This window comes from Panthera leo, chromosome C1, assembly GCF_018350215.1.
Source record: "Panthera leo isolate Ple1 chromosome C1, P.leo_Ple1_pat1.1, whole genome shotgun sequence".
NCBI classification, from domain to species: Eukaryota; Metazoa; Chordata; class Mammalia; order Carnivora; family Felidae; genus Panthera; species Panthera leo.
This window is the reverse complement of record NC_056686.1, coordinates 183,228,106-183,254,673: the sequence shown is the minus strand read 5'-3', so window position 1 is coordinate 183,254,673 and position 26,568 is coordinate 183,228,106. Positions and strand designations below refer to the sequence as shown.

General features: G+C 35.8%; 1 protein-coding gene across 2 annotated transcripts in view; it reads right to left on the bottom strand.

Moving 5' to 3' along the window:
- Nucleotides 1-290: 290 nt before the first annotated feature.
- PLCL1 (phospholipase C like 1 (inactive)) overlaps nt 291-26,568 on the bottom strand; it is a 345,162-nt gene continuing 318,884 nt past the window's right edge. Inside the window, exons 6-8 of one of the 2 annotated variants that reach the window (XR_006205632.1) lie at nt 12,801-13,056; nt 741-815; nt 291-394 (exon numbers count right to left, since the gene is read on the bottom strand). Coding sequence is in view for 1 of the 2 variants with exons in the window: in XM_042949622.1 (XP_042805556.1) it covers nt 12,874-13,056 (183 nt within the window). In the remaining variant the exon portion in view is untranslated. Of the gene's footprint in view, nt 395-740; nt 816-12,596; nt 13,057-26,568 lie in introns of those variants that run through there. The other variant, XM_042949622.1, reaches the window with a different exon arrangement.

Below are 26,568 nucleotides of genomic sequence, written 5' to 3'. Positions count from 1 at the left end.
AAAATTTATTTTAAATCTCAGAGGTGTCAAAATGTTCTCTGAAAAAATTAGGGTAAAATCTGACGCTATTAACAACTGAACAAACATAGAAACCAATTTTAAAAGCATATTCTTTTACAAGTTTATTTTTAAACAGTAGACTTACAATTCCTTAAATTGTCATGTTGAATTCCTCCTCACAACTAAACTGAATTGACAGAAAAGAGAAATTAATTGATAGTAATGAAATCCAGTGTGATATTTCAACCAAGAATAAAAAAGGAGAAGAAAATCCTCCTAATTCGGTGACTGCTAAAATACACGGCTTCAGTGTGAAAGCCCTTTATTTTCACAATGGAGGGTAGTCTGCTGTGGAACATCTGGCCTATAGAACAGGCTCTGAAACACAGCTTCTCTGAAAAATAGAATTAACCAATTAGAAGGAGGAATGGTGAAAGAGTCAAAATCAAATGAAAGTAATACAAGGATAAAAGTGGATTTGATTTTGTGGGGAAACAAACCCAGAATATTAGGTGATTTATCTTTGTGTGATAACTATGAGTGAGATTTTTTTAAATTTTTCCAAAAAGCTTAGTATTTCTCTTGTTTGAGAGGCTACTTGAAATTTGAGCACAGGTGGGAACCAATGAAACATGGGATCATAGAAACATGGGAAAACATCCAGGGTATGGTGAGAAATCAGCAGGAAGACTGCACAGAAAGACAGAGGAAATTCAGAATATAAGGTTATGATTACAAACCTGGATCTTTTTCCTTGTGTCGCCATATTGCTCTGCCAAAGGAATAAAGGCCCTCACGGATACTATGCACAGCACCTTGACCCAAACATGATGACAAGGAGGTTAGAATATTGCAAATCCAATATATTTTTCAGGCCTTCTCGCCGAAGTGCTAGGGTTTTACATTCTCCTGACAGTATTGTATTTTATAAAGGAAAATCAACACATATGGTGTCCTGGGTATGGATACACTGACGAAGGACACTGTGCAGAAAGTCTAAAATCTGGACTCCTCAGCTTGCAAGGTCAAATTACTTATGCTATATGTACTGACTAGCAGTAGCTACATCTAAGTAAAACAGATAAAGGGAACTTTAAGAATCTAGGACATTAATATTAGCTAGTGAGCAAAATTTCTAACCATTGAACAGTTACGATGCCCTTGAGGTTTTATTTGAATAGCATTCTTTTCCATTCAGCTGTGTCACATTGCTTTCTTTAGAGATAAGAAGTGCTGTACAATATTCTTATAAAAGCTATTGTTATTCATTCCTATGTCAATGGTTTGTTTTACCCAACAAGTAATTATGAATTCCTTGTTGAGAAATGCTTGAGTCTGTGACTGCATAAATAAAATAAAGATAAAAAGGACTATTAAGCATTGTGCCAGGAGCTGTTAGTATGTTTGTTTGTTTTAGCAACCCTAAAAACTAAACACTTATGCGTTATATCTTGTAAAGAGATTGTATGGAAGAGATGACAATATTTATATGGCATATTTGTAAATAGACAAATGCAGACATCAAATGTCAATACAGTAGCATCAAATCTACCAATCTCCAAATAAAAAAATATTATATATATATATATATATTCATATTACATATTCACCTACATATTCCAACATATCCAAATATATATTCCAATTAGGGCCTGAGGAAATTTAAAGAATTTACAAAGGATTTAGAGCCTGGAAGTCCATTTATGGATGATGGCACCAAGATGCCAATAACATGTTCACCTTGATGAAAACATGTGAAGAAAGAAAACCTCACCATTGAATCCTTGGAATTTCCTGGGTTTCAGCTGAAATTGACTATGAACTTAACATATTTTGGATGAATTAGTATTCAAGTTTCCTTTATATTGACAAGGGACTGCAAAATAGCTATAGAGGAATGAAAAGTCACCAAATTGGGAACCAATAATTATAATTTCTAGGGTCCCCCAAACAAAGCAATATGTCTTGGTTTCCCCAATAGCCAAATGAGGATTACAAAACCTATCACAAAACATAAAACTGTTGCAAAACAAAACACTGTACCATTTAGGAGTGAAATCAGTAAAAGCCATGTAAAACCATTCCCTTTTATTACCACAAAGTTGTCTTTTCATTAGGAATTAAAATACCTGAGATTTTGCTAAGTCTCAAATCCTTACCCCATGGTAACCAGATCACTAAATAAGTAACACTAGATCCTGCAACTAAGATAAAAAATTTAGTTCTTCACTTAAATTTTAAGTAAGCATTTTAATAACATCCAAACTAAAAGTGAAATCTAGCAAGAATAAACCCATGCCATTTCTTAAGAAAAAAAATGTTTGAATAAAATATTACAAGAGTAATTAGGAAAGAAAAGAAAATCAATATGGATGCATAAAAAAGTATTTTGTAACATAAAAGACTATAATACAAATGCTAAAATATAAAGGGACATGACCATAAGTCGTGGAAGGTCATACATTTTTAAGAACATTTGAGATAGCATCAAGTTTTACTCAAGGAAATTTATTATAATTTCTATGAAATAAGATTTATAGGAAGTCATTTTCCTTCATTATCATCATATGACCTTGGGAAAAACATTTAACTTCTCTGTGAGAGATTAAAATTTCCAAAGAGGACAACAGCAACATTTCGGGGGTCACGTGCTCTTTCAGAACCTTACCACACCTGATCAATAGTTAAAGTTTTTCACACCCTCCTCCTTGATACCGGGTATGCATTTATCATAGCTTCAGTGGGTATAGTGTGGTATGACTTACAAGGCTAGGTCATAAAAGGCAATATGGCTTTATCCTGGCTGACCCTCTCAAGGGACACTCACTCTGTGTCCACATGCAGAGGCTACTTATAGATCCCAGCTTAGGTCTCAGCCAGCATCAACCACTGGCCCTGGGCAAGAACAAGCTTTCAAATGGTTCCAGCCCCTGGCGTTCACATCATCCCAACTGACACCGAGTAAAACAGAGATGGGTACCCCTATTGAAGCCTACCTACATTGCAGATAGTTGAACAAAATGAATGGGCTCCATTTTTTAAAAGGGTAGGTTTGGGGGTGATTTCTTATGTAGCAATACGTAACAGCACTCTCTAAGCCCCAGTTGCCCGTTTTTAATGGAGATAATAATAGCAATCTGTAAGACTGTTTTGAGAACTAAATGAACTTATGCATGTCAGCATGTAGCACAGTATGTGGGACATAGAAGATAGGTAAGTGCTAGGTACTAATGATGGGATCAGAAAATAGATCATAAGGGAAAAAAGCTGTCTGAGAGGCAAGCAGGAATTTAAACAAAGAGCCAGATGAGATAAGAAGAAATACTTTGAAATGAAAAATGTGATTGAATACTAAGCAGCAATATTGACAATATATAAAATGGAATGCTGTTGTAAAGGAAAGTCACAAGAAAACCCCCCAGGATTCAAAGACAAGTGCAGAAAAATAACATGATTACAGAAAATATGAAGGAAAGATATGATGATGATAAGGCCAAATGCTGCACCTCAAAAAACTAAAGTAGTGACACAAAGAAAATGCGTTTCTAGGCACACACATACACACACACACTGGAAAATACAAAAAGAAAGTTTTTATAAGCTAAAAAGACACCTAACTCTGCAAACTCACTATATACACAGAGGCAAAGTCTTGAACAAAGAAAAAAAAGAAACAGCAAACATACAGGCAGGAGTAAAGTTTACTTATTATTATTATTATTACTCAAAATTATCATTAACTTAAGAGATACCGTCATGTATCTTTAAGGGCTCTATTGAGGTGTAATATCACACAATTAACTCCACATATTTCAAGCACACAATTTGATTACGTTTTGATATATGTATAACATGTGAAACCATCACCACAATCAAGATAATGAACATACACATCCTCCTTGCACACTTTGTAACGCCACACTCCCCACTGTTCCCAGGCAACCACTGATCTGTCACTATTCATTAGTTTGCATTTCCAAACATTTATATTATTGGATACGCAGTATATACTTTTTGTGTGACCTCTTTTACTCATATAATTGTTTTGAGATTTGGCACTTTGTGTCTTCCAAGGAAGTTATAGAATTTGTAGGCCTAAAGTTTTCATATCCCCTTCTTTTCTAATACAGATGTTAACTGCTATAAATTTCCACCTATGAATGGCATTAGTGTGGTTCCATGATTTGTCACATATTCAAGATAACACCCGATTTCCTTTTTGATTTCTTCTTTGACTAATGAATTATATAGAAGTGCTTCAGTTAGTCTTCAAATATTTGGAGATTTTCCAAAGGTCTATTACTGATTTCTCATGTGATTCCTTTGTAGTCAGAGAACACACTGTGTATAATTTTAATTCTTTTAAAATTCCTTATTGAGACGTGTTTTATGATCCAGAATATGGTCTATCTTGGTAAAATTTCCTGTACACATTAAAAAAGTGTGTATGCTTCTGTTGTTGAGTATAGTGTTGTATAAATGGCAATTATGTTAAGGTGGTTGATGATATGATTTAAATCTCCTATATTCATAATTATTTTCTATTTGTTCTATCAATTATTGAGAAAGGTATATCGAAAACCCTGACTATAACTGTATGGTTATGCATTTCTTCTGGCAATTCTATCAGTTTTTGCTTCATGTATTTTTTCAAGTTCTGGTATCAGTTGCATACACATGTAGAATTGTTACATCTTCTTGATGAAGTGACTCCTCAATCACTATGAAATGACCTTCTTTATCACTGGTGTCATTAATTGCTCTGAAAGCTACTTCATCTGATATTAATATAGTCATTCCAGTTTTCTTTTGATTCATATTAGGACGATATATCTTCTCCATCTTTTCACTTTTAACCTGTTTGTGCCATTCTATTTGAGGTGTACTTCTTATAGACAGCAGATTGTTTAGTCTTATTTTATCCAATCAGATAATTTCTGCCTTTTATTGTAGTATTTATAAAGTTTACTTTTAATGTGATTATTGCCATAGTTAGGCTTTAAGACAATCATCTTGCTAGTTGTTTTTTTTTCTCCTATCTGTTCTTCTCTCCTATTTTTTTTCTATTTATGCCTTCTTTGGGATTAATCAAATATTTTTCTGATTCAATTTTATCTCCTTGGCTGGCTTACTAGTTATTGCTCTTTGCTTTCTTGTTTTAGTGGTTGATTGAGGGCTTAGAGTATACTCTAACTTACCACAATCTGCCTTCAAGTGATATCATACTATTTTACACCTAGTACAGGGACACTTCTCTCCTTCCAGGTTAGTGCTATTCTTATCCTTTTATATCGTTTACAAATTCCACACTGCCTTGTTGTTTTTGTTTAAACAGTCATTTATCGCTTTGAGATTTAAGTAATACACTTTTTAATGTATTTACCCCTACAGTTCCTGTTTCTAGTGTTCTTTATTCCTTTGTGTAGATTCATGTTTTCATCTGGCATCATCTCTTCCATTCTGGAGGAATTTTGTTGAGAGTTTAATGAAATTACTCTATAATATTGCCACCTCCGCACCCATTTTGTGTGGCCAAGAGGCCTGTGGGGGACTTGATGTGATACCAGTCCCTTTCTTGAATGTACACCCTGGTTAGCAGCCCACAGTACACAGATTTCTGATATCACTACCCCACAGTCTCTCCACCTCCCCAGGCCTTCTCCTTGTGTGCTCTGTAGATAAGACCCCTACAAAGCTTACCAAAACCTTTTGAATTGGCTAATCCAGCCTTACTTAGCCCAAGAACCCCAAAGCACTCCACCTCAGGTCCTAATAAAGGCATGCACCCTGGGTGCCCCCACTTTCTCTCTGCCTGCTCCCTGCCTTGACCTCCCCATGGCCCCTTAAGGCATACCACATACTTTCTCCAAGACTTGTGGGTAACAAACTTCTCTATTTCAATTTCCTTGTAGCCTTCTGTGGAACCATCCAACACTGTGGGACTCTACCTAATAAATGATCATTTAACAAAGTCATAACTTCCTTTAACATTTCTGGTAGTGCAGGAGTGCTGGCGATGAATTCTTTCATCTTTTGAAATTCTTCATATCACTTTTATTTTTGAATGATTAAGCGTTGGCTTCTCTTTCAGTATTTAAAGTTGCTCCACTGTCATCTCACACGGTTTACACTAAAAAAATGTGCTAATTTTCTATGTGCTATTCATACATGTCTTATTTTGCTGTCTACTTTTAAGACTTTCTCAATATCGCTACTTTTGAATAATTTTATTATAATATGCCTTGGTTGTTTACCTCATGTTTCTGGTCCTGGGGATTTTTTTGAAGGTTCTTAGATCTGTAGTTTTATAGTTTCCATTAAAAGTAAGAGTTTTCTCAGTCATTATTCCTTCAAATATATTTTCTACCACCCTTCTCCTCCACTCTAATTTCTTATATCAGACTTTTGGAGTTATTTCACTATTCACTGGTGCTCAATTCATTATGTAAACTCTCTTTTCTACATTTCTTCTTTTTAAAGAACCCTTTCACTGATAATTTACATAAGATAAAACTCACCCTTTTACACTACATAGTAGTTTTTAGTACCTTCACAAGGCGGTGCAACCATCACCACTGATTCCAGAACATTTTCATCACCCCCAAAAGAAACCACATACCCATCAGCAGTAACTCCTCACCCCACTTTCTCCCAACTCCTGACAACTACTAGTGCACTTTCTGTCTCCACAGATTTTCCTATGGACATTTCATACAAATAGAATTATACAATATGTGGCCTTTGTGCCTGGCTTCCTTCACTTAGCATAATGTTTTCAAGGTTCATTCATGTTGTAACATGTATTGGTACTTCTTTTCTTTTTACTGTTGAACAATCCATTTTAAAGATATGCTATCTTTTTTAATCAGTTGATGGACACTTGGATTGTTTCCACTTTTTTGCTGTTGTGAATAATGCTGCTATGAACATTTATGTTCATATATTTTCATTTTTGTTGGGTATATGCCTAGAAGTAGAACTGCTGGTCACATGGTAACTCTATGTTTAATCTTTCAACGAAGTGCCAGGTTCTTTTCCAAAGAAGCTGGACCATTTTACATTTCCTCTAATAGTGTATCACAGTTCTAATTTCTCTACATCCTCACTAGCTCTTGAACTATCTGCCTTCTTTTTATTATAGCTACCCTGCTGGGTGAGAAATGGTACCCCATTGTGGTTTCAATTTAAATTTTCCTTATGACCAATGCTATTGAGCATCTTTCCATGTGTTATTGCTCATTTGTGTATCTTCTCTGAAGAAATGTTTATTCAGATCCTTTGTCCATTTTTTTTTAGAATGGGTTGTCTTTTTATGATGTTGTAGTGATTGTTTATGTATCCTGGATGTCAATCCTTTAACAGATATACAAGTTGCAAACTCATTCTGCAAATTGTTCACTTTCTTTATGGTGTCATTTGAAGTACAGAATTTTAAAATCTGACGTTCAATCTTTCTTCCTTTGTTACTTGTGTTTTTGGTGTCATGTCTAAAATTCATAACCTTAACTCAAGTTCACAAAATTCTCTCCTATATTTTCTCCTAAGAGTTTTATGGTTTTATCTATATATCAATGGCAAAATTTATATTTAAAAAATTTTAAATTACCCAACAGAATCTACCAGAACCTTGAGTAAACATCGTACATAACGACGAAATAGTGCAAAATTCCTCCAAGATTGGGAATAAGAAAGGATGTTTACTAACATCGCTTCTATTGAATATTGTACTGGAGGTTTTAACCAGTTCGACAAATCAAGAAAAACAGATAAGAAACATAAGTAAAATGCTTAAGGATCCTAAAAGAAAAAAAAATTGTCATTATTTGCAGATGACATGATTATTTACCTACAAAATCTAAAAGAATTAATAGGTAATTTAAAATCAACAATTAGTTTATCAAGTTCATTCCATACATGATCATTACAAAACAATATACTGTATTTTCTATATACCACAACTTGGAAATTTAAATTTTAAAGTGCTACTATTTCTAATAGCTTAAAAAAATCAAATACCTAGGAGTAAATCTACTGAAAGTTGTGCAAGACCTTCATACAGAAATCCATAAAATTGTATTAAGAGAAATTAAATAAGACCTGAATAAAGGGAGTAATGCATCCTGTGAATGGACTGTAATACTCAATAATGTGAATGTCCAAGCTCCCCCAAATGATATATTCGTGTAATATATGACTGATATACATGATATATACATGTAATACCAATAAAAATTCCAGAAGGTACCTGATAGAAATTGATATATGGAAATGCAAAGAACCAAAAATAATCGAGAAAATGATGAAGAGGTAGAGAAGTAGGGAGGCCTACTCTCTCTGATAATCAAAACATTAAAAAAACTATCACAGTTAAGACAGTACAGCAATGTTGCCAGGACAGACACAGACCAATGGAACCAAACAGAGATTCCAGAAAGAGTCACACACATATATAAGTGACTCATTTTTACAAGGGTGGCATTACAGAGTCATGGACATAAAACAATCTACAGTAAATGGGCTGGGTCAACTGATTATCCATTCTGGGAACAGATGAAATTAGAACTCTACCTTACACTATACACAAAAAGCAATTCTAGGAGGATTATAGGTTTAAATGTGAAAAGTAAACCAAGAAAGATACTAGCAGATAATATAGGATAATATTTTCACAAGCATAGGTCAGCAAAGATGTCTTAACACTAATCATAAAGGAAAAAAAATCATGCTTGGATTAAATTAGGTATATGTATATCAAAAGACATTAGTAGCAACATATATGAAAAACACAGGGTTGGGGCGCCTGGGTGGCGCAGTCGGTTGGGCGTCCGACTTCAGCCAGGTCACGATCTCGCAGTCCGTGAGTTCGAGCCCCGCGTCAGGCTCTGGGCTGATGGCTCAGAGCCTGGAGCCTGTTTCCGATTCTGTGTCTCCCTCTCTCTCTGCCCCTCCCCCGTTCATGCTCTGTCTCTCTCTGTCCCAAAAATAAATAAATGTTGAAAAAAAAAAAATTAAAAAAAAAAAAAGAAAAACACAGGGTTAATATTCTTATTAAGTAAATGCCTTTTAAAAAATAATAATAAACAGATTTAAAGTTACCATCCCACTCAAAAGCAATCAGAAAAATTATAACTATCTATATAAAATTATCTGAAGTCAGTGAATATACTAATATGTGTTCAATCTCACTAAAGAGTAGAGGATAAAGAGAAATAAGATTTTTTAAGCTAGCAGATTGACAAAGACATAAATAACAATAATTACATTTGGTATTAGCCAAGATTTAAGCACTCTCATAAACTCCTGGTGGGAATTTAAATTGAACAAGTTTTTTTGGAGACTATTTGGCAATGTATCACAAAATCCCTAAAAATCATCTATATAACCTTTGACCCAAAAATTCCACTTCTAGAAATTTGTCTTAAAGAAAAAAATTGTACCACTTTGAAAAAATGATTTTCATCACTGCAATGTTTGCATAACAAGAAATTAGGAGAGAAAAGTCTAACAATAGGGGATTGTTTAATATATTATAGTAATCCACATAATAAGACACTAATACTAATTTGGATCAAGAATCACCACCTAAGACATCTACAGAGGCAAGATGTAACATAAACGAATGAAGAAGCTCTTTGGCAAACTGGACAGCACATGCCTCTTTTGGAGAGGCCAACTCCAATTAATTCATGACAAGTAACATGTGGGGAGGTGCAGAAGGACGTCTAGTGTTGTCAGAATACCCAATCTTAGAAGTAGAAAATTAAATTTTTATGTGAAATCTCATGATTTTTAAAAGTTGTCTATTGTTTAAAACTTTTTGAAAAAGATTCAGCAGCCACATAAAATACATTATTTGTGGACTAGATTCCATTCAAAGGCTGAGAGTTCCAATGTACAGATATATTCATTGACATAGAAAGAGATCCATGATGTATTGTTTTTATTGTGTGGAAAGACTGTTACAAAAAACACTTTATATAATGTGATCTCAATTTTCTTAAAAATGAAAGTACATTTAGATGCATAAACTCTAAACAGTGTCTGAATGGATATAAATCCATAATGCTACTAGTGGGTGATTTTTTTATATATCTGTATTATTGCATTTTTATATTGATCATTAGTATTTTATTATCAAAGAATACAATAATGTTCTTTTCATTGGTGGTTATAAAGGAAAGAGTTGATAGTTTAGTTTAAAATTTTGAGAATTAAATTAAAAAATCAAAACCACTGAACAAATACTCTTCCACATAAAATCAGACAGACCAGAATCTAAAGTCAAATCTTCCATTCACTTTATCAGTGGCTCTGTCAGTGATAACACCTACCATCTCTGCTTCATATCACATTGGTAATGTAAAAATTAATAAACAAAAATTGAATTAATATCTACCATTACATTCCTAGCATCATCAAAAGCTAAGCAGGTGGAAGGAGCATTTTTCTACTACAGTGCAAGTCTGGAAAGAAGACAGACACTGGTAGAATGTAATAATGTAAGAAGTTTGCTTTGTTTCTATAATTCCATCCAGAGGCAAGACCATTATAGGAAATATGTTTCCCTTGTAACTTCTCTAGTCTCAAAATCTGAAGCTCCACCCTGCCCCACCCTTCACTCCCTGGCTAGCAATCAGACCCAATGCAGTGGAGTAGAGACTGGTAGACAACCCATTGCCAGAAGGACCATTAGATGAGGTGGAACCCATATCATGTTCTCAGAAATACTTTTTTCCCCCCAGACTCAATTTATTTAAACTAAAAACAAAAACAGTCCAAGAACATTTGAGTAAGCTCCTGTAAGTGGAGCTCTAGGACAATTGGAATAAACTAGGGAAGCCACTTTTAAGGATTAGCTTTGAGCCTCAAATTAAGAAATTAATAATATTCTTTGAGAGTTTTTACCCTTTGTCTTCTCTTCCCACCTCTCCATACCACCAGTAAAGGCATGTACTTCTCTGAATGGAATTCAGGGAGGTGAAGAGGTCCACCGGTGAAACCAACCAATTAGCTGATGTAAAGTGGATTTTGTTTTTGTCTCTATCACCTCTTTTTTTTATCATAAGGAGGTTAGATACTACATTCCACTATTCCTTTTACTGTGCAGGTTAAATATAATGGAGTGTAAAGAAATTTTTCCAGGCAATTATAGTACCCTTGAAAACCTACCTTAAAATGAGCTCATGAACCTCGCTAAACACCCAGTTTCAAACCCAAGGAGAAATTTCACATTTGGTTCATGGAAATATCATACCCTTTGAGATATTTTTAATATAATAACTCATTTTCATTATTTTTCTCTTTTCAAAGAATTCATAATAAAAGAGAACCATAAAAGTGTTGTTTCATATCTTTACTTTCAGTAATGTGCAACATAAACATAATAGTGTTAAGAAATCAGAAAAAAACTTAACACAGTAGCTATAGAAGATGCTTATAATTGCAAAAATTTTAACAATTATCTTCCCTAGTTTCCCCCAAACTTGCGTATTTGTTAATCAAATTAATTAAGAAGCTTTTCAAAATAAAAGCAATGTTTTAAATAAATATATTTTCATAACCATAGAACATTTAGTTCTGGTGGAAGTAACAAACATATTACACTCAAGTTCTTTATGAAGATATAAGGGTAAAAATTATCTGGATGCAATTATAAATGTACCCTAATTAGTTTGCTTCTTTTGTATGTATATTTTTGTTCGTGTATTAAAATTATATCATATTTTGTAACAAGTTAGCTCTTAAATCATCACAAAGATGTTATCTGACCCACGGAATTTATGTCAATTCAACATGATGATGTGGTTGAACAATGTCTTTAAATTTAAATTTAGTACAATAAATTATATTTAATAAAAGCCAAGACCTCCTAGCTGCTCATGTCTGTTATAGATGAATGCTAGATTCCCAGTTTGGAAGAATGAGGCCTTCCTAAAAATCTCAACCTTGACATTTTATAACTGAAAATAAGGTCACATCAAAGTCCTAATTACAACAGAGCTCTCACTGTGTTTCAGAGTTCTGTGTAGGTGGGTATAAATTCACTTATGATCAGCTTTTCCACTGAAATCATACATGTTTAATATACAACCACAAAAAAACTTTCTAAAATTTGATTTTATTTAATAAATAGTTTAAAGAGTTTCTAAGTGAAGAAATGATTTTGCTGATTCTCTTAGAAATTCTGATCATTTTTTAATCTTTCACTCACTTTTATTTCTACTGTGATTCTTAGGAATTTTTCTAATCTATATTTAGTCTATCAAAACATCTATGCACTGGTAAATTTGGCTTCCTTTGATAATAACCTATGTTAAGAACTCTAAATTAAATGAAGAAGGTAGAGAAGTAAAATTAAACACAGCAACAGGTTATAATAAGTGCTCTTTAGAATTTCAGATTAACAAATTTGTCCCAAAATGATAACATAATAACTTACTAAATGAATAATGCAACATAGAATAGATTTTCACAGGATCTCAATCTCTCTCCCTCTCTCTTTCTCTCTCACTTCACTTTCTGTCTCTCTCTTTCTCTCTCTCTCTCTCTCTCTCTCTCTCTCCCTCATACACACACACACACACACACATACACACACACACACACACACACACACACACACACACTCCCACTCACATCCACACATGGGTATGTACACTCATCTCAGAATTTTAAACACTGCTACTAAAGCTTTTAACTTAGATAAATTAACTACATTAAAATACTGACATTGTGAAAATATCTGTCTATGTCCAATACCCCATACAGGGTACCTTTTTGTGAATTTCTAAAAAGCTTACAGAAAGAAAACCAGAAAGAAAAACCAGAGTCCTCAAGAGGAAGGATGGGTGAGTGTGTCGGTACTGCTCAGGGTCACAGCTTCCCGTTCTCCTCGCCACTCTCCTTCTCCTCTATGGCTTCCAGGCTGCGTTTGCTCTTGGCCTCGGCACAACTGCTAGGTGCCTTACTAAGTCCACAAGACAAGCACGCCAGCTGGATCTGCTTCATGTTTTCTACAGCTTCATTCTTGGCATTCTTCAACAGATCTCCTTGGCCCTGCAAACAAGTAGAAATATACACCAAAGAAGAAAGTTATGCACCAGGCATATCCTGAGTGATATCACTCTATATGTTAGTGCTCTTACTCAGTGAGGAAACAGACCCAGACCCTGAGAGCTCACTTTTTCAAGGCATTATCCCCAGGTTCTTTCCTAGCACTGTTGACGGTCTTTGCTCTTTAAGCCAAGGACCTCAACCTGATCCTGATCAGCTCTGTGGTTGACAGCACCCCCTTGAGATCCTGTAATAAGGAGCAACCTCAGGGCGAGGGTGGGGGGCTCCTCTGAATTACTGAGGACAATCCACCCTTCCCTCACCATGGTCTGAGACTTTGCACACTGCTGCAACCCCTGTCCCACCCAGGCCCAGCATTCCTAGGCTTGGGAGAAATCAAGGAAGGAAGCTCTTCCTCAAAGAACTGAAAGTTAAGTCAGCCCCTCAGTGTACAAGAGTTTACAAACCCAAACATCTTCTGTGACGTAAATCACACACCACCATGCTTGGCGAGCTGGGGTTTATATATTGGGTTATCCTTGCAATCTGTCTTTTAATGTTATTAGTTACCCACATTCCTTCTGTCTTTACCCACATTGTCCTTAAGGACAGTGTTCCCATCTGGCTGATGGAGAAAAAAGGCTCCAGAGGTTCAGCATGTCCTTCAAAACAAAAAGTAAAGGAGGATCACAGGAAATCATCAGCTGTCAGTTACATCACTGCTCAAGAAAGACTTTTTCTCCTTATTTTTATTTCTCATTTTAGTTCTTCATTATAATGATCGATGTATAAGCTGAGGCTGGCTCAGAAGCCTGAAGGAGCAAGTATGGGGAAGCTGGCACCTTTTCCCCCGGTGCACAGACAAAAGAGTCCTTTCTCTTTCTCCTCTCCATTCTCACTGCAGTGCCTGGTAAGGTGACCCTGAACTGCAAAGGACAATGTGGGAAGAAGCGGAGTTTACACTGATTGCTCCACAAAGCATAGACTCGGCCAAAGGATACGTCACCTATTTTATCCAAGGTGCTCCATGATACGCTGTTTAATTTGATGAATGGTTTTTCCTTAGGCTATATGAGGAAATTTGTGTTAAAATGCCTTAGAATATTTAATTCCCCAAAATCTACACAGGCACTTCCCAATACTACCTATGTAATAATAGCTAAATCCTTCTAATAACAGGATTTAACTAAATGGGATGCATAAGGAGGGCTTTGCCTAATATTTTTGTTAAAGTGGACTTGCCCCGATCACCTCAATCACAGAAAGGGATTTGATAAGTGGACTCGGAAGTCTAATAGTCTAGCCTTCTTCTGAGGAGAAAAGAGGCTGAGCCTGAGGAGGTTTAGTGACTGACCCAAGGTCACAGCTGGTAAATGAGCTGGGACTAAAGTCCCTGTCTCATACCTTGGTTCAATGCCCTATTCCACACACCATATTTATACTTTAGACTAAGACTCAAGGCAAGCAAATGAACACTCTGTCAGATAGAGATGGATTTTCTAAGGGAAAAATATTCACTACACAAGCAGAATTTGGGGAGTCGGTTCTGTTTAATGCAGACATAATGAGTCCCCTCTGGACACTGCAAAATAAAGTCACATCCACTCTGAAAAATGCAATTCTTAAGTAATCATAATAATGTGTGAAGTGCTTACTCTGTGCTGGCACTCTTTTTTATGCTTTACATATGTTCATTCATTCAACTGTCACAACATCCCTAAGAACATAGGCACTTTTCTTATTCTCGGTTTATTGATGAAAAAACACTGAGGCCCAGAGCAGTCACCTTTCCCAGCATCATGCAGCTGCTAAGTGGTAGAGCTGTGGTTCAAATACAGCCCAGCAGTGGGCTCTAGAGTCTTTTTTTTTTAATTTTTTAATTTATTTTTTAGAGAGAAAGTGTGAGTGGGGGAGGGGCACAGAGAGAGGGAGACACAGAATCTGAAGCAGGCTCCAGGCTCTGAGTTGTCAGCACAGAGTCCGACGCGGAGCTTGAACCTACGAACTGTGAGATCATGACCTGAGCTGAAGTCGGGCGCTAAACCAACTGAGCCACCCAGGCGCCCCTCTAAAGTCTGCAGTCTCAAGCACTACATGATATGACATCTCTTCAAGGAAAATTGCGCACTCTACAAAGCACATGAAAGCCTCCTATTTATTGTTACCCATGAAAACAACACAGATATAAAGAGAATCACTGCTCACGTGGCAAGTCTGACAGAACTCAGAGGAGACAGTTAGAGTCAGGAAGATCAGGTATACCAAGGACACGCTGACAGGGACACAAGTCAGATTATCTTAGTTTTGCTTTCAGCTCCAACAATTTCTCCTTGGGCTTCTCTTCTATAAACAAGAAAATATCCTTCTGCCTTCCTCACAGTTTTAAAGATTAAAGAAAATATGTTGAAAAACTGTTTGTAATTGAAATAATCACAAGTAAACTATGCTATAAGGTGATACGAAAGAGCGAGTATCGCAATCTACTACTATAATGAACACCCTGGTACTGTACATATGTTAACAGATAAATTTGACTAATTTGCTTAAAATGCACCTGCAGTGGGGTGGCTGGGTGGCTCAGTCAGTTGGACATCAGACTTCAGCTCAAGTCATGATCTCACTGTTTGTGGGTTCGAGCCCCACATCAGGCTCTGTGCTGACAGCTCAGCCTGCTTCAGATTCTGTGTCTCCTTCTCTCTCTGCAACCCCCCCCCTCAAAAATAAACATCAAAAACATTTTTAAATGCACCTGCAAGAGTCTGTTTTACAGAGATATGTGTATTGCTACTGGATTTACAAATTGAAAGATTCCTTTAAAAACCAAACTGTCTTAATGAAGAGATCATATCCAGACTCATTTTCAGTGTTACTTTTAAGACATCATTTTCCTTTTTTTTTTTATTTTTTTTTTAACGTTTATTTATTTTTGAGACAGAGAGAGACAGAGCATGAACGGGGGAAGGGCAGAGAGAGAGGGAGACACAGAATCAGAAGCAGGCTCCAGGCTCTGAGCCATCAGCCCAGAGCCCGACGCGGGACTCGAACTCACGGACCGTGAGATCGTGACCTGAGCTGAAGTCAGACGCTTAACCGACTGAGCCACCCAGGCGCCCCATCATTTTCCTTTTAGTTTTGAAATTTTCACAAAGCATTTTAAAATTACAACAAAAGCAAAATTGGCATCTTTCCTAATTGTAAGAGAAGGAGAAAAATCTCAAAATTCTCAAGCTACTAATGCAGAATGCTCTCACGTCCCTTATCCTGCAACAGGTTGTGAAACGTATCTAATTAATCAGCCAGAATGGCATTTCATCAGTTCTGAGAGGTGGCATCCAGGCCCAAATGCCAGACTGTGCCGGTTCTGGTACACAGAAGTCAGTCTCTCTAGAAAACAATGGCCAATTGGAGAAAACAGTTTGTGCCAGTGCACGAAAACACAACTACATCATCTCCTAAAAACCAGGAGACGACACATCCTGGCTGAATGATACAAGAAGAAAAAAATAGAAAGAGAAATTTAATTGTTAACTAACAGAAGAAGACAAAGTGAAAGACCAAGTTATAAAGATTTTACATTGAAATATTTACATAAAAATTTTGTCCCCTATTATTTTAAAAAGGGGGAATGAAGGTCATCTTTCTGTTCTGCGGCTCCTGGAGTCCTCCCTATTAGGATATCAGGACCAGAAAAGACTTATACTATTGTATTAAAGAGTGAAGTTTATTGTTAACAACTCCCAACTTGGCATTCCTTTTTAGTGCTTTTTCCCTTTATATGTGCAGCAATTTCCCCTGGCCAACTAGCATCCCTCTCTTTACTCTGTTACACGCCCTCTCAAACTTCTAACTAGCCAGCTTATGCAGTATCTCCTCTGTCAAAACGTCGTTGTCCTGTGTATCATTTCCTACAACATGTATTAGGTATTCAGATCAGCTAATCAATTTGAAGGTATTCGCGTGTAGTATGTATTTAAGGAGTATTGTAACAGGCGTTTCTAAAGAAATATGCTCAAAATATTTCCTCAAACACAGGTCTTGGGAGGGGAGGAAAAAGGAGAGAAGAGAACTTTACTTGGAATTATGTAAACTGAATATTATTAGATACTCAAACAAATCTGGGATTGTTATGGCCTGAAATGTAAAATTAATGTACAATTTGATCACTGAACACTCAACTTGAAAGAAATGTCAAGCTGCTGCTGATGTTTGAATATTCTAGTGATCTCGTAGCAATTTGTGGTTTCTCTCCTCTGATGTTAGGGATGCTTCAGAAAAAAAGAGGACTGATTTAACCCAAAGAAAAGTAAGAGTAATAGAGGGCATCTCAGGCAGACTGATGCTCATGGGACAATAGGACTATCGAAAGTCTCAAGGGCAATAGCCACAATTCAGCCTCCACATTTATATGGCTCTCAAAATTAAGAGTCCATGGAAATCCCAGCACATTTAAACAGTAACACTTGGCATCACAGAAAACCATAGAGAGATCACTATAGAGGTTTTGAATCTAAAAATTAGTGATGATTAATTAGCTTTTTTAAAAAAAGAGAGATTAAGCAGTCATAACCAAATCCTTGCAACTGTATTAGATTGCAATTAAAATCCTGGAAGTCAAGAAATATCTGATGCAATTTAAACTGTAAATGGGGCTGCTGTACAATACCACTACAATTTTTATTACTGCCAATGACTTTATTGTTGACAATAAAATATCATCACAATCCAAAACAGAAGCTAACACTTATTGAACACTTAGTATATGAACTATAAGCAAATTTGCATAGATTATCTCATTATATCACAATCATAAAAAGGGCTGGAATTCTAAATGCAAGTAAACTTAGTAGTTATATATTTGTAAATTATCTATTAGCAATGTATTTTATTACTTATCAAAAGATATTTAGGATTTGTATTATTCCTCCTCTTACTAAGAAAGGCAGCTCCCTCCCCCTCCCCAACACTAATTTGAAAATAATTTTGGCTACAATCTGGCAGAATAACTTACCAAAGACATCCATGACTCCTCCACACCCATTTTTCCCATGAACTGCACTATCCCTTGTGTTATTAGTGCATACAAGAGCAGGAGAACATCACGACTAGTGTCCGTGTCGCGTGTGAAGGAAATGCGTGGGCCATCTCAGAGCACACCACAAATATTTAAAGAAGCCTTCACATACACATCCACACACATAAACAAATGTAGCTCTGTCTCCTGGCAGACTTGTATGGGTATTTTTCAGCACATACTCAATACGCTGGTATTCTTTCATGTGGGGGTCCACACCTACAGTTAGTGTCAATAGCCACGGACAACAATACTATAGTAAAAGTCAACCATAGACAGTATGGTGGAATTAACAGCTCTTTATTTGTTCCAGCTACCATTTGTTGGACAAAACCATGTAGTGGTAGGTGGTGCCCTATTACCACCTTACTAGTTCAAAAACCATGCTTTTGGGGAATTTCTGTATTATCTGAAGAGGTCAAATGTTTTGCTCCAATGAGGTAGAAATAACTACTACAATGTCCTTCATTTGAGAAATTAAAATAGCAGATCAAAAATGTGGTGATGTCATGACAGAGGTATTTCTCTTGTACTTCTCAAAGAGAAGACAACATTGCAAACTAAAGCAGCATGACATGTCTAATAACCACAATTATTCAAAAGACTACAAAAAAATTTGAAGTTAGAATCTGTTGAAATTCAACATAATGAAAATTATACTTGAAAGTTAAATTTGAAAGCATATGTAAGACCTAGCAAATAAGATCTTTTTCCACATTTCTTTTTCAAATAACATCCTCCATTGTTACAATATCTTTCTCATCAAGAAATCTTGACTAACTTCAATGTTGAAGGAATGAAGAACCCTATTTACTTCAAAATGGTAACTGCGTCTTAAGCATAAGACCTTTACATTAGCCATATTTTTTTAAAAATAGTTTTTAATATAGAAGAAATTATCTTTGTATTGTTTAGTGTATATATAAAGGAAGTCATTTAACATTATTTAAATACTACTCACTAATAATTTTAATTACATCACTGTAATAGAATGAAAGATAAAAATCACAATCATCTCAATAGATGCATAAAAATCTTTTGACAAAATTCAACATCCTTTCATGATAAAAACTCTCAACAAACTGACTATAGAAGGAACACACCTCAATATAACGCAGGCCATATCTGACAAGACCACAAGTAACATCATACTCAATGGTGAAAGGTTGAAAGCTTTTCCTTTAAGATCAGGAACAAGACAAGGGTGCCCATTCCCACTAGTCCTATTCAACATAGTACTATAAATCCTAGCCAGAGCAGTTAGGAAAAAAAAGAAAAGAAAGAAAGAAAAAGAGAACAAAAGAGAAAAGGAAAGAAAGAAAGAAAGAAAGAAAGAAAGAAAGAAAGAAAGGCAAGAAAGCAAGCCTAGGTGGCTCAGTTGAGCATCTGACTCTTGGTCTCGGCTCAGGTTATGATTTCTCAGTTCATGAAATCAAGCCCCGCATTGGGCTCTGCCCTGATGACGCAGAGCCTGCTTGGGATTCTCTCTCTCTCTCTCTCTCTCTCTCTCTCTCTCCCCTTCTCCTGCTTCTGTTCTCTCTCTTTCTCTCAAAATAAATAAATAAACTTTAGAAAGAAAGACAGAAAGAAAGAAAGAGAGAGAAGAAAGAAAGAAAGAGAGAAAGAAAGAAAGAAAGAAAGAGTATCCAAATCAGAAAGGAAGTAGCAAAATTCTCTCTTATTGCAGAAGACGTTATCTTATATATGGAAAACCCTAAAGACTACACCAAATAACTGTTAGAGCTAATAAATGGATTCATTAAAGTTGCAGGATACAAAACCAACACACAAAAATCAGTTGTTTATTGGTTAACAATAAACTATCAGAAAAAGAAATAAAAATAACAATCCAATTTACAATAACATCAAAAACAATAAAATACTTAAAAATAAATTTAGCCAAGGAAGTAAAAGATCTGCACACTGAAAACTACCAAATATTGATAAAAGAAATTGAAGAAGACACAAATGAATGGAAAGATATCTCATGTTTATGGGTTAGAAGAATTAATATTATAATACCCATGCTACCCAACATCATCTATAGAATCAATGCAATCCCTATCAAAATTCCAATGGTAATATAAGAACAAGAAAAACAATTCTAAAATTCACATGGAATCACAAAAGGTTGCAAAGCCAAAGCAACTCTGAGAAAGAACAAAGCTGGAGGCATCACACTTCCTGATTTTAAGCTATAATACAAAACTACAGTAATTAAAACAGTATGGCACCAAAAGCACAAGCAACAAAAGCCAAAACAAGCAAGTGGGACAACATCAAACTAAAACGCTCTTCACAGCAATTCACAGCAAAAGAAACAATCAACAAGATGAAAAGGCAACCTACTGAGTGGGAGAAATATTTGCAAACCATACAGCTGATAAGAGGTTAATATCCAAAATACATAAAGAACTCTCGAACTCTCTCTCTCTTTCTATATATATATATAGAAATATATAGAAGTATATAGAAATATACTCAATATATTTAACAACTCAATAACAAAAAAATAAATAATCTGATTAAAAAATGGGCAACAGACCTGAATAAACATTTTTCCAAAGAAGACATACAAATGCCCAAAAGGTACATGAAAAGGTGCTCAACCATTAATTATCAGGGAAATGCTACTCAAAACTACCTTACACTTGTTAGAATAACTAATATCAAAATAATTATTATCAAAAAGACAAGCGATAACAAGCACCAGCAAGGATATAGAGACAAGGGAACATCTGTGCACTGCTGGAAAGGTGAACTGGTACATCCACTATGTAAAAGGGCATGGAGCTTCCTCAAAAATATTAAAAATAGAACTACTATATAATCCAGCAATTCCCCTTCTGGGTATATATCTAAAGGAAATGAAATCAGGATCTTGAAAAGATATTCTCACCATCATGCCCATTACAGCATTATTTACAATACCCAAGACATGGAAACAATCTGAGTGTCCATCAAACGAATAGATTTCTAATATATCTTCCTTAATATATATGTATCTTTAATATATATGTATATAATATACATATTCTTTAATATATTATTCATATACTATATATAGCATCTAATGACATTTCAAAAGATGTTGCATATATAATGCAATATTATTCAGCCATGAGAAAGAAGGCAATCCCACCATTTTCAACAAGATGGAGACATTTCAAGGGCATTATACTAAATGGAGTAAGTCAGACAGAGAAAGACAAATACCGGATGATCTCACTTTTATGTGTAACCTTAAAAAAAACAGAATTCATAGAAACAAAACGTAGTTTGATGGCTGCCCGGGGCAAGGGATAGAGAAAAAGGGTGAAGGTGGTCAAAGGGTATAAATTTTCAATTACAAGATGAGTAAGTTCTTGAAATTTAACATACAGCATGGTGACGACAGTTAACAATACCGTATTATATACTTGGAAGTTGCTAGGAAAGTAAATCTTCCTAGCATAACAGTTCTTACTTAACAGTTCTCACCACAAAAAAAAGGTAACTATGTGAGTTGATAAATGTGTTAACTAACTTACTGTGATAATAATAATAATAATGGTAATAACAATCCAGCAGCAACAGTGCTGACAACATATGCCATTCGTGATGGGTAACATTGCATTCCTCAATAAAATCTATTGCACTGAGATGCACTTGTTGACCAGAACTTAAGAAGTATAGAATTCAATACCTCCAATTCCCATTTGTTGTCCTTACTGTATGTCGTTCTCAGCTTTGCGTGTGTGAACGAAGACACACCCACCTCCTTCCTTTGATTTAGGAGCCATGGTAGTCTCCCTTAACTATCAACAAAGATTTATGTCTTCACTTTTGCCTTATTCATCTATTTGTTCATCAAGCAAATATTTATTAAACATATTCTATACACAAGGCATTTTGTCTTTGACTTGTGGGTCCCAGCTCTGTCAAAACCAAGGTTCTTTAAAATGAATATTTTGCAAGGCTCCCTTTACTATCATACAATGAAAGTCAAAACTAATATAAGCTGGTTATATACATTAAAAATGAAGTAAAAATAGCATCCTAGCTACACTGTAAAGAGAAATAAAAGAATGGTCATTTAAAACAAAATAATATGTATTATAATATTTAAACAGGCAGGCACACAAGAAACCATAATGAAGTAGGCAGGGGCCTGAACTTACTTAATATGAATTCATTAAATTCAACAGAGAAACAAAGAGATCAGATGCCATTCCACACACACAAAGAATATAGGAAAATGACAGTGTAGATGCACCAGATAGACACTAGCATAAAAACAAATAATGGCAACAGATCACACCTATTTGCATATAATAAAAGAAGAAAGGAAAATAACTTTAATTAAGATAGGGATAACATGGGGTGCCTGGGTGGCTCAGTCGGTTAAGCATCCAACTTCAGCTCAGGTCATGATCTCACAGTTCGTGAGTTCGAGCCCCACATTAGGCTCTGTGCCAACAGCTCAGAGCCTGGAGCCTACTTTAGATTCTGTGTCTCCCTCTCTCTCTGTCCCTCACTGGCCCACACTCTGTCTCTCTCTCAAAAGTAAAATAAAAATATTAAAAAAAAATTTTTAAGATAGGGATAACATACCAAGACAAGTACAGACTCTCACCATGGAGAAAAAGTCTGATAGTCCACAAGTGAGCAAATAAATAATACTCATACACCCTACCAGAGCTGCCAAATCTTCAAAGGTATCTCAAAGGATATTTTTCTTGTGATTGATGATATCAGCTTCTACTTCACAGGACACTGTGGGATGTCTACCATGGATTGTCAATAATAACAAAGTATCAAATTAAAACCAGTAACTCACTTCCCAGTTTGTTCCAAAATTGCTTACTGTATAGCAATCATACAATTAAGTAGACAGAATTCCCAGAGTGAATAAATTATTCAATAATTTAGAAACAATATCTTCATTCATTTAGACATGCCTCTCAGTAACTATGTTTTCCTCGGATACTGGGCCTTTCACATAACTTCTTGTAAAAAGATTAATATCGTGTACTAAAGTACTCTGATTTTAGATGATTTAGTAAGGCAGGACTTAAAGTCTTGAAAGATGAGGGCAACTGTTCTTTATGTTGCCCTGTCCTGCACAGTGCAGGACACCCAGCATTCCTGGCTGCTCCCACTAAATACCTCCAGAGAATTCTTCCATCACCTCCTCAATTTTCCAAAGTGCCCTCTAGAGGGCAGTACTGCACGCATTAAGAACTGCAGGGCTAGACTCTGGGTAAGACGGTAAGCACAGATGCCCTTTCCTCCCGCATAGAATTGAGGTCTAGTTAGGGATACAAGCATAAATCCAAAAGCCACAAAAATAAAATTATGTCTAATCACAAGTGGTGCCGTGCGCTTACAGGGAGGTGATGTGGTGAGAACATGTAGCCTAAGGGATCAAACAAGTCTCTCCTGTTTAAGACACATCTGAGCAACAATTTGAGACACAGAAGCATCTTCGTTTTTTTGGCATCTTATAACAAGTGAAATATGATATAAGGATCTTTTGATACCTGCCTTGAGTCCTCAATCCTCCTATAGTCTTGCTGACACAGAGAGAGATAGGATGGGAGAGTGCTTTAGTAGGATACTGCCTCTGTGACATAGCACCAAAATGGCCAAATACATGTCATTTTCTCTTATATTTTACCAACGTAGAATTTTTTTGTTTCCTTGGGTTTATACTGAATAAAAAACAATGAAAGTGGAAAACACTCAATGAAGTATCGTTTAGTGACAGTATCATTTTCCTCTGCTAAGTAAGAGTTCTTGGCAACTACTTCACATTTTTGAGAATATTTTGAGATATTTGAAGATCAATTATCATTTTTTTCAACTTTACAGGTGAAGAATACTAAGTAAATATACTGCCTAAGTTCACACAGAAAAGAAGTATGAAGGAAATAACTAATACTGCCTGCTTCCCAGGCCAACAGATGCTTTTTCTTCACTGTATTATTTTTCTTTGCATTGAGGTACATTACATGATATGTTGTACATGTGATCTAATAGATCTTAGAAATGGGGAGAAGAAAAAAATAGCTTAAGAGCGATTTGGTTTAAAAATGAAAAAAATCCTAAATAAGTAAATAAGAAAAAAAATCCTGTGATAAAACCCCATGAATGTCCCACACATAAATACTTCCTTTGTGCTGATACTTTGACGTCTGATTTTTGCCTTCAAGGTATATACGGCGTTTGCAAGAATTTAATAATTTTAATCTGAGCCAAATTTTCAGAAAAGTGAAATATAAAAGCAATGGTAGAAGACTCATGAATGGGAGAAGTGTGGAGAAGATAATTGGTTTTCATTTTAAAGATATCATCATGATCAGATCCAAAAAAGAAGATTATGGGAGAATCAAATTCATTACAGGCACTAGCTGTACATTTTAAAGGATGCTATTAATGTGAGGACTTGTTAGTTCTCAGCTCCCTGGGATACTGATTCTCCTTGCAGTATCCACAAGCTCCTAAAAACCTCCCCCATACGTTGGCTGGCTGAGATGGCGGCACACACAAATTGGGGAGCAGAGCCAGAACTCCAGGAGTGATGAAAGAATACATCTGATTCTAAGGATGCCACATTTCTCTCATATAATCGCAGTTTGGCCCAGAGGCTTTGAATTGTAACCATACTGCTATTCTGTAGGTGAATATATAGTGTGACCGCCACTGTCAGCCTACCTATATTCAAATCCTGGGCTCCAACCACTTATTAGCTTTTTGGCCTTGAGCAAAGTCACTTGGTGCCTCAGTTTCCTCATCCATAAAATGGCTCTAAGAATTGTATTCACAATACATGTGAGTTATTTAGAATAATATGTGGCAAACTCTAATGAATGTTAGCATTATAATTATCCTATAAACAGATAATTTTAAAGTTTCAGTAATGCAATATTTTGCTATCAATAATGACAATGTTATAGATATCTACTGTACTGTCTCTACCTTACAAAATGAGAGGAAACAAAAACCACTTTGAAACTTAAAAAAGACAAGTTGGCAAAATAGAGGGAATAATCTGTTGCAGAGAATAAAATGCAGGACTGATAACCTGTGAAAGACCCCATCATGATTAAAATTAAAAGAGTAATAATTCCATTGATGGGGGAACGTTCCTTGGGAAACCGCAGAATGTATCACCCTCTCCCGTGCAAAAGCTTATTTCCTTGTTTGTAATTTAGAGGTCACATCATTGCTCAGTGTAAAACATCGAAGCACTGCTCACTATTGGAATAAAAAAAATGTTAAACAGCCAATTTGTTTAAGGCAGGTGAGAAAGTAAAAATGAACTGAAGTCATCTGTCACCAAAAGAAATTAATGACAAACATTATCTCTTGTGACAGACCCATTATATTTCTGAAGATACCATAAGATAGGTTCCTGCAAGGGTGTTCTGTGTAAGAAGCCATCTGTCTGCTTTGGGCAATGACTGTGAGCCTAATCCACTTACAGAAAATGTCAACAAAATTGCTTCAACACCAGTGAGCTGAATAATAGAGACCCCTGAGCTAAACTTTAAAAATATGACTCAAGTGCAGAAAACTTCATGAATTTAGGTTTGTGTGATGAGACTGGCATACTGAGAATTCTCTTGCAGTCATTTTGACAAAAGAACCATTCAATAAAACAGTAAGAAGCCACTGCCTGTTGACTCTCCTGCTCTCTGCTCTTTCCTTCCCATTATTGTGATCATTTGCCTCTGTGTCAACAGATCTAATAAGAGAGGACAGAAGATTAGTATCAACCTTTAGCAAGGTGACAAAGATAATTAATGGCATTTCAAATGAAATTTCAGTAATGGATGGTCATCAGCACAAAAAACAAACGCTGTTTGAAAGTTCCTGATACCTCAAATTAACTTTCATTGGATAGTAAATGACCCTGAAATCGGAATTCATAGTGTCATGAGTGCTGTAGGCCAAACACAGAAGGAGCTTCTAGAGCAACCTCTACTTACCCAGCTCATACTATTTCCATTTCAAAAAGATCATTCACAGCAGCCTGAAAGATGCAGGATACTCCAAACCCCACAGCAGACAAAGACTATAGAGATAGTTACTAGTACGAAAAGAACACTTTGAAAATGCATTCTATTTGCTTGGAATTTCACTGTAAGAAATTACTGATTACATTGCTTAAGTTATCGGCTACTTCATCTATCCAAAAAATAAATCTGCAAAAATGCTAGAATAAGAGTGTAAATGTAATAACAATGGGCCACAGAGTGAACTGATCACAAAATGGCTTCAGCTGCTTAACCACCTCCACAGTCCTGAGGGTTTTAGCACACAAGTGGTATTTTGTGCCATCTGGTCCTTGGCTGCACAACTTGAAGGGCACCATTCACACGGCTTTCAGTGTGCATGGCATTCCCTGCAGCCCAATGACAGCCATACCGCATCTGGTCTAGACGTGTCCTTTTACCAAA